The sequence below is a fragment of the Pezoporus occidentalis genome, unplaced genomic scaffold, assembly GCF_034315485.1.
Source record: "Pezoporus occidentalis ecotype Australia unplaced genomic scaffold, CSIRO_AGI_Poc_V1 ctg89, whole genome shotgun sequence".
Lineage (NCBI taxonomy): Eukaryota > Metazoa > Chordata > Aves > Psittaciformes > Psittacidae > Pezoporus > Pezoporus occidentalis.
This window is the reverse complement of record NW_026916253.1, coordinates 1141333-1155000: the sequence shown is the minus strand read 5'-3', so window position 1 is coordinate 1155000 and position 13668 is coordinate 1141333. Positions and strand designations below refer to the sequence as shown.

At 37.6% G+C, this 13668-nt stretch overlaps 1 protein-coding gene across 2 annotated transcripts in view; it reads right to left on the bottom strand.

Annotated features, from left to right (window-relative positions):
• The window catches only part of URI1 (URI1 prefoldin like chaperone), a 43724-nt gene that overhangs the window by 14586 nt on the left and 15470 nt on the right, over positions 1-13668 (bottom strand). For both annotated transcript variants that reach the window (XM_062604939.1, XM_062604941.1), the window contains 2 exons: positions 13401-13479; positions 10941-11076 (listed from right to left, as the gene is read on the bottom strand). In XM_062604939.1, coding sequence (XP_062460923.1) covers positions 10941-11076; positions 13401-13479 — 215 coding nt within the window. The remainder of the gene's footprint in view (positions 1-10940; positions 11077-13400; positions 13480-13668) is intronic.

Here is a 13668-nt window from a genome sequence, read left to right as displayed (position 1 = left end):
CCCTTTGAAGGTGCTGGATAGTGTTGAACAGGGCTCTGTAAGCATAGGCCCAGCATGTTGCCATGATTTGTCCGTCTCTGATATAACCAGGACAACAACACACCTCATTTAAGTGTTTTACTAATTTTTATGGATTTTGCACTTGTTCAGTGATAAAGTTCCAAAGCACTGGAGGAGCCCACTGGCCTAGATACTTGCCCATACTATCCCACACACCCTGCCACTCATGACTGTCCAGCCTTGGAGAAAATCTCTTGATCCTCCTACAAAATCATCTAACTCTAGACAAGAACCAAACCCAACTCTGCCTAACTTTTGAAATCAGACAAAATGGTCATTGGTAAAACACACTCTGCATGTGTTTCAACATGGTGATCCCCACCACAATCAGCAGGCAGGTCTCAAGGGTACCCAAAGGCCATTCAAAACCTTCATAACTCTCAAATGATGCTGTAAATAGTCTGGTGGGGAAGCTGGGAGCATAAAGGGAATGTCTCCTTCATAGGCTGACCACCCAAGGGAGAAAAGTTGTGTAATTACTAAACACTTCCATTATATACCTCCCAAAGTATAGGGGTGATGAACACACTGGGAACGCAAGCCAGATCAGTTTCATGATTTACAAGTCACTATGATAAAGTACAGTGAAACAAGAACCTTAGCCCAAGCCCCCAGCCAATAAACACTAAAACAGCAAATACTGGCTGTAAGTAAGGTACGACATGCTGAAACTGTGAGATCAAGAGCAACAACTCTGAGAGCCAATAAACCAGCATTGTGACAAGTGACTATTAATCCAAAACAATGAATGCTTATCACAAATAGATTAGACAGACTCTGGTCAGATCTGTCATTATATCTCAACTGTTTGTATCCCATGTTGGGCATCACGAAGAACTGTCATGATTTAAGCCCAGCCGGTAACTCTGAACCAAGCAGCTGCTCACTCCCCCTGCTTCTTCCTCCCCCTGCTGCCAGAGGGATGGGTAGGAGAATCGAAAAAGTGTAACTCCCATGGGTTGAGATAAGAACAGTCCAGTAAATAAGGTATAACACAAAAACACTGCTGCTACCACCAATAATAATAATGATAAGGGAAATAACAAGGGAAGAGAATGGAACCATCACCACTTGTTGACCAATACCCAGCCCAACCTGAGCAGCGATCTAGTCCTTCCAGGTAACTGCCCCGAGTTTATATACTGGCCATGATGTGTTGTGGTATGGAATACCCCTTTGGCCAGTTCTGGTCAGGTGTCCTGTCTCTGCTTCCTCCCAGCTTCCTCTCCTCCCTGGCAGAGCATGAGACCTTGGTCAGACTAAACATTACTTAGCAAAAACTAAAAACATTGGTGTTATCAGCACTGTTCCCAGGCTGGAAGTCAAAAACACAGCACTGCACCAGCTACTAAGGAGAAAAATGATTGCTACTGCTGAACCCAGACAACTACCCAGCTTTCAGACATTAGATCACTGACGACTTTGCTTTCTATATCCCCTTGTGCCCATTAAATAATGAATCCTTTCAATAGCAATTTATAAAATATTAAAAACTTCAGTTTCACTTTTACCTTAAAAGTTATCATAAAAAACAAACTAATTTAGAAAAGAAGAAGGTCATAACTGCCTAAAAAGGAAACAGAACTTTGCTAAGACTTAAGAACTGGGGGAAAGAGGGCACAATTAAAGCCTTATACTAATAATATTAATAGACTTGCACTCTTTGTTCAACTCAAAACTAATACAAATGCAAATTTTCAGGAGGGAAGACTTACTACATAAATTAGTTTCAACAGAGGATCTCTAAGACCTTGCACCTACTGGTCCTATATACCCTGAAGGAGCTAAAAGCCTTTGTGAAGAAGTAAGCTGATTTTCTATTTTAAAATTCTTTTTTTGAATCATTAAAGCAATACAAGATGTCTCACACAATACTCTGAAGGAGTCAAGAGAGATCCCCTCCACCATGGGATCAGCAAAGTCACACTCCAAGAAACTTTTAAAAGTATTAACTCACTTCATGGATCTAGTTAGCTCCTTCCTCAGCATTACTTCTCTCTATTTATGATACTTACATGATCACCAGCACTGCAGCATGAAAAAAAATACCTCATACACCTTCAATTACTGATTTTCACAACATACAAATATGGTGGAGCACCCTGCCATTCCCATTTTTCAGACAGGAATATGGAATGAGGGAAAACTTAATTGCAAAATAGTCTAATTGAAAAACTATTTTCAAAGTGTTTTCTCAGTACTCTTACTCTTTAACGCTCCTTTTGCCTGTGAACTTGAGTATTTGATTAAGTACCTCTCTGGTCTGAAGGCTAATGTTAAAACATTTTAGGTACATCTATAGCTATTCCCCATACAGTTTTCTGGCTAGTGTATGCAGCTGTAAAGGTTTCAGAGATTGCTTTATTATAATCATAGGCCTTTCAGATCAGGATGTGTGAAAATACACTAATAATCACAAAATTATTACAAAATGTGCTTAAGTAGACAAAATGAGTTTGCAGATACTGAGAAAATAAAACTTCAGTGATTCAAATTTCTGCAAACAGGTTCAGATTCCTCCTCCCCCTCATTACACGTAGAAGAGGGAATTACGCATGGAAGAGTCAGTGCAAAACACAACTACCACCATGTGTGTAAGATTACTCTCATCCTAATTTGAACAGACTCAGTATTGTATGTTTTGTTCCCCTGCTGCTATTTCACAGTGCATCATCTACAATTACTTAAAAATATATTACTTGCAGTAAATAGTTCAGAAAGAAAACGATGCATTTTTGAAAAGGCTACTACAGCAAATGCCCATCCTTTCCAACAAGGAGCACGAACACACAGCTCAGACTTTCGGGTATTCAAAAGCATTAGCCTTTAAACAAAACAACAACCATCAATGTCAAATGTGCAGTCACCTCCTCCTGTTAAGGTGCTTCTAAGAAATACCTTAAGATTCTTCCCTGAAAAATGCTCTGCATTTGCATTTTCTACTGAAATGAATGAAACAGAATGAAATACTATTCCCCAAAAGCATTCAACATCTCAAGCAGTGCCAACCCTGCCTTCAGAGGACATGGCTCCTTCCACATGTAGTCAGGGTCCTGCTCCCCTGACACAACTCCTCCATGAGCCACCTTGTCCTCGGCATAGAGCAGCAACCACCTCTCACACACAGCTTTTATTCTTCATTCATTTAATTTTCACCAACACTGTCCACAGCTTTTTTTTTGGTGTCTGTTGCACCCTCCAAAGTCCAAATAAAAGGGAGGTGGTGATAGTTTCATATCACATGCTCCCATCTGTGCTTTCAGTTCCTGAACGTAATCTCAATATACATAAACATCTAGCTTGAGACCAATCTTCCTCAGGCTTTTATTTCACATTCATAGTAAATGTGATGCTCAGCTATTTCTTAAACACCACGAGTGTCTCAGTCATTACCTGTGTATCTAAATACTGTTCTACACACATTCAGGTTACACTGCTTGTTGGGGCACCAGCTCACGATACTGCTCTCTGGATGGGAGAGTGCTGGTTTGCTCCATTAGATGTAAGGACACTCAGCAGTTACACACCATACTTTGTTTTACAATGCTGCACAAGCATTAACTAACCTGCCTAGCACCCTGTGAGTGAGGAAGTATTACCTATTTTATTTTATAAATAGGAAACAGACAGTTTAAGTGATTTGCCCTGGGCCACACAGCAAGTCATTGGACAGCCAGGAGTGCAACAATGCTCTGCCTGCAGGTAGCCTTCCGAGTCGCTCATTCCTGCCCTGCCTACAGAAAGCCAAAGGAGAGACCTTCCTCCTGGTTGGCCAAAGAAGAGACATTCCCACAGCCAAGACCCCATGAGGAAGGGGTCTCCTGAAAAAGGGCTTGTGCATGTAACTGCAAGGGAAGCTCAGAGTTTTGTGTTTTCACTTGCCACAGTGCATCCTAAACACCTTCAACACAATTCACTGAATTTTAAAATGCACTGTTATCATGTGAAAAACAATTCGCTTTACAGAGTTTTTTTTAGTTGAGAGCCCCATAAAAATACCAGTAGAGTAAGAGAGGCTCCACAGTCTCCTCCTCTTACTACCCTGCGGTTTAAGCTTCTTAGAGCCTTTTAAGACGGATTGAACCAGAGGCTGTTGTCCAACTTTGTCACATCCAATAATCTGAGAAAAGTCTGACATGGCTTTCAGGTGAACCCAAGTGGTTCCTATTTACGTGTCCCAGCTAAACCGCTTAGAAAGACAGTTCAGTGCCACAGACATGCCAGAGTCTCTAGGACTGTTTTCCAGGACTGCCAAAAGGAACAGATACTTGAATCAGAAATCAGGATACGTACATTTCCTCAGCGCAGCATCCTTTGAATATTTACAGGCAGCAAGATTTCTTTACATTTACCTCATTCTTTCCCAGCTCCCTTATTAGTCTGAAAGGAATGCACTGGATTTCCTTGCAGCATGATTAGCTGTTTTTAAGAAGCAGCCTTCTGGTTGCTGCATATACACTGGTAAAGAAAAAACATAATTGGGGAGCACATTTCATATTGTTGAAATGAAGTCCACTGAAGCCAGATTTTACAAGACATGACAATGTACTAATGCCAAACTGACACAAATTCTCATCTATGCGTTTTGGTTTTAATGGGTTAATTAGCTTGGCTGGATACAAATTTTAATTATCTGAGTTTGACATTAATGTCCTTGGAGTGTTGTCTATAAGAATTTGGGGAATCATAGACATTATTTTAGTTACTTCTGGAAACTGTGTGTTACACTGGGATTTAAATAGTAAGAACAGACAAGAACAGTGAGAACAGGTTGATCTATTTTGAAAAGTCAGACTTTGTGAAACAGGACAAACTGAAATGAAACTGAAGCCTGGTCTACCTTGCTAGGTTCAGTTAGTCTTTGGGGGAGTATCATAACATAGCAGGAGAGCTGGAAACAGATGATCTTTAAGGTCCCTTGCAACCCAAACCATTCTGTGATTCTGTGATATGCCATTTCTAGCACAGTTACAACCGACCCCTAAACAAAACAAGAACACCCCTCATGCAGTCTGTTAATGCAGCATGTTAACATTACTGAGGCTGGAGGTCATGTATGATGCAACCAAGTGCACATGCTCTACTCCTGAATCCTTTGGAGATGGAAGTTATTTCCTTGCAGAAGCACAGCACTACAGTAAGCACTACAGTACAACTACAAGAACTATTAATAGATCTAGTTATGTCATACTATTTTAAATGCATTACTTATTTTCTTGCTTTTAAGGGTCTGCATCAGTAGATCAATCATCTGAGGATTTTAAACTGTATTTCAATAAATATGTATTTAATTTGCACCAAAATATGTTTTCAGTCAATAATTTTTTAATAAACTATCACAGGCTACTTGAAAGATCTGCAGCTCTGCAGAAAGAAGTATCTACTAAGAGCTTTTCAGAACACCCTTTCCTGGTTTTCTATTCTTTTTCTGTTCATTTTTCTAAAGATGCATTTGTTTTAAGATTCAAAAGGGAATCCCAAAAAGCAATTTGCTTTTTGTGTATATGGATTTAAGCTCTCTTTGTGCTTGCAACCATATAAATAAATTAATTCTTCATAACAGCAACTGTACTAGTTTATAAAATGCAACACAAACCTTTTGTGCAACAGCTTTGCGCCTTTTAATGACAACTTTCATTCTGTTTTCCATGTTCCCTTGCTATCAAAAACCAAAGTCATTTGGATATTTTTCTGTAAAAATATGTATAGGTAATTTGGCTTTAGGAACACTAAGAAAATGCAACACATTTCCCTTTTAGGTTCACATACCTGTGTAATTGCTAGAATTGTATGAATACATTTAAATTCCTCCAAAATGAAGGAGGGTGGTATCTGAACAACCCTTCTCTCGCCCTGTAAGAATACAAAAAGCTAGAGGCTTCTTTGAATCACAATAGATAACCTACAGAAAGGAGTCTGTGCTCCTTACTTTCTTCCCACTGTTTTCTGGTTAAAATACCAGGACTATGGTCCTCTGAGAAACCCAACACCTCCTGGCAACTGCAGAGCAAATCTAGAGCACTTAGCACTGCCCCTAACCAGCTCCTGATGCAACAAGGGTAAGGACGGAATTGATGGAGGTTATAAAGCTGAAAAGTGATCATAGCAAGAAATGGTAAACATACATTCAAAAGCAGAGACAGAAAATTCTCCAGCATGTAGAAAAATAACAGACTTTTTTTTTTTTAAATCAAGAAAAGCAACAGCTAGATTTCTCTGTAACATTGCCCACAATTTTGTCCTTTCCCCACAAAAAAGTGAGTGGGCAAGTTTGTGTTACATTCTTTAGAATATAAAGGAAGTTATTTTCACCCCTAAATGAAACACTAAAAACCTTGAAAGGCCTCACTCATTCACAGATGCAAAATGGAAAGCTTTCCCAACATATATTTTGGAGACAATATCCTTTTTTTTCTGGAAATGCTGATAAGGAACAAATTCAAACCGGTCCTCATCCGCCTGGATGATCTTATTTATTAAAAACAATGGTATCTGTTAAACCCCATATACTAAGCTATCGGTCAATTTTGATTGACACAAATATTTGTATTAAAGGTTACATACTGCAGTTTACAATTGGGTACTATCACAATACTGTATGTTAATGTAATCAGTATCTTCATTTCATTAATTCATTTGCAGCATGACACTGCAAGGGTATTCTTACATACACTGAAGGCACAATTGCTAAGTAGTTCAACAATTCTCCTTTAAGTGGGATTTTTTTATCTGATAAATTTTTAACACAATAAAACCACTCCTAGTTCCACGCACAGATTTTAATTTCCCACCTTTTTAAGTGTTTAGACACTTGGAATACCTAGCATCCTGAATTAATCCACAAATATTTGTAAGAAAAATCTATTCAATTTCTTTCTATAGTAACTACCACAGGGACTATTGTAATGAAAAATTTCCCATCTTAAAGAATTAATATGATTACTGATACAGAGAAAAAATGTAATTTATATCATCACAAACACGTAGAAGATATAATCCCATATTCACAGAAAGAATCTTTATTCCCTCTTTGAATTCTGAGACAATACAGTCTTGCCTTGAGGAGAACGGAAATATTATGAAGTACCTTAAGCAAGATAATTGTAAGAGAAAAACCTACAATTGCATTATTGTTGTGCTAAACTGTGACATACTTAAAAAGCTAATTTCTTTTATTATAATGGAATTTGGTGTGCATATCCTTTAATCTCCTTCACTATTTCTTCACATTTTTCACACAAACATATGTGTAATGTGTTTCCCATTATCTGTACTACCTGGCTTAACTGCAACAAATTTAAAACAATTAAAAATGTATTTCACAATGCCATAAACTTCACTGGATTTTTTTTAACAGTTTTGGAACTAACAACATCTAGACTGTCACAAAAATGCACAGCAAATAAAGACCTGCTGCAACTCAGATATTATTCAAGAAGACATGATCAATATTTTATGAAAAGGTAACATTTGACATGAGTGACTGTCCCAAATTTTACCAAATACATTTCAACCAATCACAGTGCTGAACAGTCTGCATCTAAATCAAAAGCTAAGCAAACAAAAATGTAGCCCCAAAATAGGGCTTTCTATAGCTATGTCAGTTAAAGTGCATTTATAATGCAGTACAGTCACTCTTCAATTATTCCTTTCAGTTAAATAAATTTTAACAAAGAAATTCATCTGCTGTGTCTGGGCATTTCTCTATTCCATGGACACAAACATTTTTTTCACTCATTCACCTTTAAAAGGCAAATTTAACAAAACTACTAAGACAAAAAAGATGACCTAGTTAGTACAAAGTAATATTTAAAGCTTTTATATATAGTACACTCATACTGCTACCCCTAAGTTCCAAGGCTTTATGCTTACTGACATGATTTGATTTATCTGGCATTATTACTGCTTAAGCGTGAAAATTCATATTGTCCATTCGTGTATGAATTCAACACACACGGGAGGAATCAAACTGTAAAGAAAATTTTCTGTGAACCTTGATTAAATTAACTCTTAGGGCAGTAGCATCCTCAAAGGCAAACAGGGTCACCCTAGTGACTACAGGCCTTCAGTGGGCAGACCCCCACAAAACCAGCCAAAGCCAATAAAGAAAACACCCCAGAACCAGCAAAAAACAACACTCAGAAGGGAGTTTCGGGAGTCTCTTACCCTTTGCTATCTAAGCATCAGTCCCACTACAGAACTTAAGCACCAAGCAGATGCTTTCCCACTCCTCAGCATTCAGGAGAGCGTGACACAATGAGCAATGAAAATGTGTGCCTTGTATTTATTTCCTTACAACTCTTAATTTATGTTATAGCACTGAATTATTAGCGCTACAGTAATTAAGTTCATTTTCGTTATCTGAACAGATTTGACCAGTTAGTTATGAAAAAAATGCCCATCTAAATTAGAGCAGTATTGGCTAAAAAAAAATGTAGGTCACTGAAGAAACAAATCAAGAAACAAACATTGCCAAATATCTGTTCAGGAAGCAATTCCAGCATGCTCTTTGCTCTGTTCAAACCCCAATTCCTATACATCAAGGCCTTTAAGCACACACTAACCATAAGTACATGCTTAAAAAACCTTTGCTGTGTTAGGACCTTCTAACTGGCACACCAGACATGCAGGACTGCTTGCAGTGTAATCCTCTGCAGGAAGCATGACCTCTTTTCCAGTGTGTTTGACCTACACATGGAATTTATGTCCAAAACAAAAAGATTATGCACCAAAAATCAAATCATGTTGTGTCAATGTAATGATAACACCCAGTATACATCACCCTGTAAACTATGCCCACAAAATGCCAGTGAAATCAGAAGTCATACCTATGAAAATAGATACACGAAAGAGACTTTAAACTACTGCTTGTGAAACACCAGTCTTTCACATTTGTGCCATAAGTGGCAAATTCACATTATCCTGCAATGGCCTACAGGTCTTTCACATACACAACCTTTTCTTCTAGCTAAGCTAGTAAAGTGCCAAATATTCTCCTCTAAGTTGCCCTTATTTAGTATGAAAACAGTTGAAATAATTCGTGTCAGTTGTATTTTTTAAAACAGAAATGTGTATCTATGAAGGAATGTAATTTTTTTCAGAATCATATCTACTAATACAGGTTTTGTGATCTAAAATTGAATATGGTCCTTTAAAGAAAAAGTTTTTAGTTAATATCTGTGTTTTGGAGCCTCCCACTGGCAGCCATCACACAGCTGAAGTGAACTACCAGCTGCATAGAGGGTTTATATCCAGCATCAAAGACTATTTTGCTTTAAAAGAAATTAGTATTTCTGAGTTCGTATTTTAAATGCAATTTAAAAGATCATAAAGGAAAGAATTCAGCATTTATTGTGTGTCTCCCAGCAGACTACTTAATGCTCAAACATCTACTATGCAAAGGTCAAACGATTTCAATGAATGTAATGGTGACAAAAATATCCTGCAGCACTGAAAAAAAGTATCAGATGATCAAGGAAAAAGATACGGACCTGAGATCTCACAAGAGTCACAATAAATAATGTAGATTCAGTTCAGTAACAAAGAAAATTGCAAAGTTGTGTCAGGAGAACCAGATTAAGAAAGATAATAGGTAAAATACAAATTATGTACTTTTGGCAACGTTCTTCATAAAGGAGTATTTTAAAGTAATACAGCAAATGAATTTTTATAAAAAAAATGACTTTTCTTACACAAATATTACTTGCACAGGGTTGAGTTAGAAAAACAAACTTATGCAGATGGGGAAGCTCTGGGGTATTCTGCTGCAGGCAGCGCACGGAGAGCAGAACTCAAACAAAAATCCAGTGTAAACAGTTGTGGAAGTTGTAGCAGCCACAGGGTAAAGCTGCAGTGAGCACTCATTCAGGAATGAGACAGATTACAGGTAAAACCAATACAAAAAAAATTTACTCAAATGCTTATCTGAAGCAAGCAGCAAAGGCTACTAGGTACCAATTTATTTTCCGTTTCATTGTGCTTTTCCTTCCTTGACATTTACATCAAATATTTTAGGCACTCATTCTTTCTAACATAAGGAGGTTGCAAAGTGCACGGTGCACACTACTTCCTGGTGGTCCCAGCTCTTCAAAGCCAAGATCTCACCAACTAAAAAGAGCTGGAAACACAACCGGAAATTGCCTGTCTGCCTCTGTGATGTGCTACTATAGAAGATGAATTTGCTGGTCACCAAGAGCACATCTGGGCCGATCCAGTGGATCTCTCCATACCAGTGGACAGGAACACCAAGGACAGGAGGCAGAAATGCATCTAAGCAGCAAGTGAGAAACAAACAAATGAACCAACAAGCAGGAGTTAAGCATGCGCAGAGAAGAAAGGTGGAAAATTACATGGACAAATCAAAAAAATAACTAAAACGGAGAAGGCAGCAAAGATGAGACAAGAGAACAGAATACAGGTTTATAGTATCTATACAGAATATGTAAACAGAACATAAGGTAACTAAGAAGCAAAAGTACAATGTGATGTTCACTTTCTGGAAGAAAATACAGCATTTTGCATGTTAAAGCAAAAGGGGGGTTTTAGTTTAGTTTGATTTTTTTTTTATTTTTGCATATAATACACAAAGGAATAAATCTTGGCTGATCTTGTGTTCTAACATCTAATAACAAAACCTGAATTTTGGTAACTTAAGCTGATGCATCATTGGGAAAGAAAAAAAATCTGGCTAGATCTTTAGAAAAATTAGACATATGAAATAAAATATAATGTAAAGGTAGAAAATAAGGTGCTAAACTGATATTACATCTGAACGAGAATTCTGACAGTGAACTCACAAAAACACAGTGTAGATGCTACTGATTTAGTAATACAAAGACACATAATTTTGACTATTAAATTATATTCAGAAGCATACATACGTTTTTTTCTGTGCTCAACCAGCTCAACAGCCTGCTTTGCTGAGCATTTGGAAAACCAGTTGTCCCCAAGCAGAACAGTAACCTCATTGGTATGGACAAGTTTTCCTGGCATGAAGGCAAGAGGTCCAAAAGGTACCTGTAAAAGGCAGAGAAGAAACTGCTAGAAATCACAAATAAAAATAAAACCCAGGCAGTGATTCATGCCTTAGTTTTTAACAAAAACTAAAACACAGAGTTAAAGAAATTAAAATTCTACACCAGTTATTTAATGACTAATCCCTCATATATATTCAAATTACCAGATCCATTTAAATTTAGTACCATACTTAAAATATTTGAAACCTGGTACTGAACTAGACAAGTGGGTTTGTGACATAAACTTACAGAATAGCCAAATGCTCACTTAATCTTAACATGTAAGCCTTGATGACAAAATTATTGTAATTTGGGTGAGCTACATGTTTGCTACAGACAGACTACATTCATCTCCTAAAAACAGCAAGTTTAGCTCTGCTAAAATGTTAAAATATTTAAATAGGTATGGTCAACTCAAAGATGAGTTGCTTCTATCTGTCATGCTAATAGTAAGTACCTTAGAAAGCTCAGTGTAAATTTGTGGGACTACTAGCAGGACCACAGACTGCTTAAACTTGCTCTATCATTCACCAATGTGCAGACCTCAACCTTCTAGCAATGCTCCACCACAGAACACCCATTCTCTAGTAACTCTTCAAATACACAGAATACTTCAAACAGGAGTACATTGGAAATAAACACATTTTATAACTTTAAGAGGTGTTTCTTAAAAAGTGTAAGCCCTGTTTTAACACATATTGCAATGTCTGGGACATTGTTTTCATGAATTAAGACACCTTCCATGGGCCAAACTTCAGAGACTTGGGCAAGTCCCTGGGGAGGAGCCTTGGCTTTCTCCTCCAGCCCCTCAAACCTACTGGTCTGGCTGCCTTTGGGCTTCAACTCCAAAGAAATGAGGCCAAAATCAAACTGAAGTTAAAATGGAGGTGACAAAACATCCACCTCAAGTTTTCTCTTTCTTAGAGTAAATAGAGATCTGTCTCAGCCAGTTTGTATCTGTTCCTTCTACTTCACTCCTCTCCCACCTCCTTCATTTCCTCAGGATAGCCACTTGCTTTCTCATCACACTTGTGCTGAAGCAGAGCATTTGGCTTAGTGGATCTATTTCCTTGGAAAATGATCTTCCCTAGCTCCAGTATCCAGGAGGGTACCAAGGTCTGAAACAGTTCTCCAGCAGGCAGGATCCTGACATTAAGGCTATGCTGAACGTGCTTTTTCTACACATGCACCCATCCCAACTTGGTTTTCAAGCAGCAGACTGCACCACTCGCTTGTACACTCTTCCCCCAAAATGATGAAAGGATAATTGGAAACATATGAAAATATTTAGCTAACAGGATAGGAACTATTTATATACATTTAAAATAACAGATGCAAGTTGACATTACTGCTTTAACTGAAAATAAGCCCTAGCTAGCTTTTATTTTTTAACAGGGAGCTTTGTATGCTTCGAAACAACATGATCCTTTTGTTTTACAACATGTGGCCATACATATACACATAGTAAATGAACTACACGGAGCTTTGTATGCTTCGAAACAACATGAACCTTTTGTTTTACAACATGTGGCCATACATATACACATAGTAAATGAACTACACGCATAAAATCCAGCACTGAATCATTAGCATAAAAAAGGGAATCACTCTCTTTTCCCACATAGTAAGTGTACTCCAACGCTGTCTTGCTAACAGTTCAATGCTATATGCTAAGCCAAGCTGCCAAGGAAGAAAACATACAGTCACTATGGGCTGAAATCAGTCATCCAGTTATTTACAGTACAACTTCCATCTCTCCAAAGATGTATCTTGAATTGGACTTGAGAAGGGAGGAGGGAAATGAGAGAAAAGCCAATCTGGTCAAAATTCTGGTGAGCACAAGCCAACAGGGTAAAGTTTACACAGGGAGCTGTGCAGTTGTTAGGGAAGATTCAAAGCACCAGAAAAGATCGCTATGTCAATATGAAGATCAGTGAAACAAAAATTAGCAGCACCTTTTTATGTAAAAATCAATGTTCTAGGGTTTACTTCCATGAATCAAGAAACACTACGGCCACTTTCTTCTCAGGAAATGACTAAGTACCATAATTCAGTCATAATTACAGTTTTCTATACAACAGATTTACATATTAAATATGTCAGGTTTTGTGTTAGCATTTATGTCCTCAGTTCTCAGTTGTTAGCAGCACTGTAATTTACAATGGATTTCAAATAAAAGAGAAAGAAAAGCAAAGGTATAACTATTACCAGGAGACCCATAACAAGTACTATGTGGCCACCTGAGTAGCACCTCGCTACCTCTACAGATACCCAAGTTACTAAACATTTCAGTGTTTCCTTATGTGAACTCTACAGCGTACATACCATGACATCATATGATAGTTTATCAGGCAGCGTACGGAGTCGTTCCTGAAGAGCCTCATAATCACTCTCTACCTTCTTCCTGTTGACAAATTCAAATTGATTCTATTTCATGTCTAAAGTAAAGAGTTAACATTTTTCTGCTAGTAATTCAACAAACAAAAAATACAGGAACATAAACTATTTTACTCTTAAACACATACAGTTGATATATTAATAACTTATTTATAAAAGACTTGGGATGACAAACATGATATATTATTTTAGAATA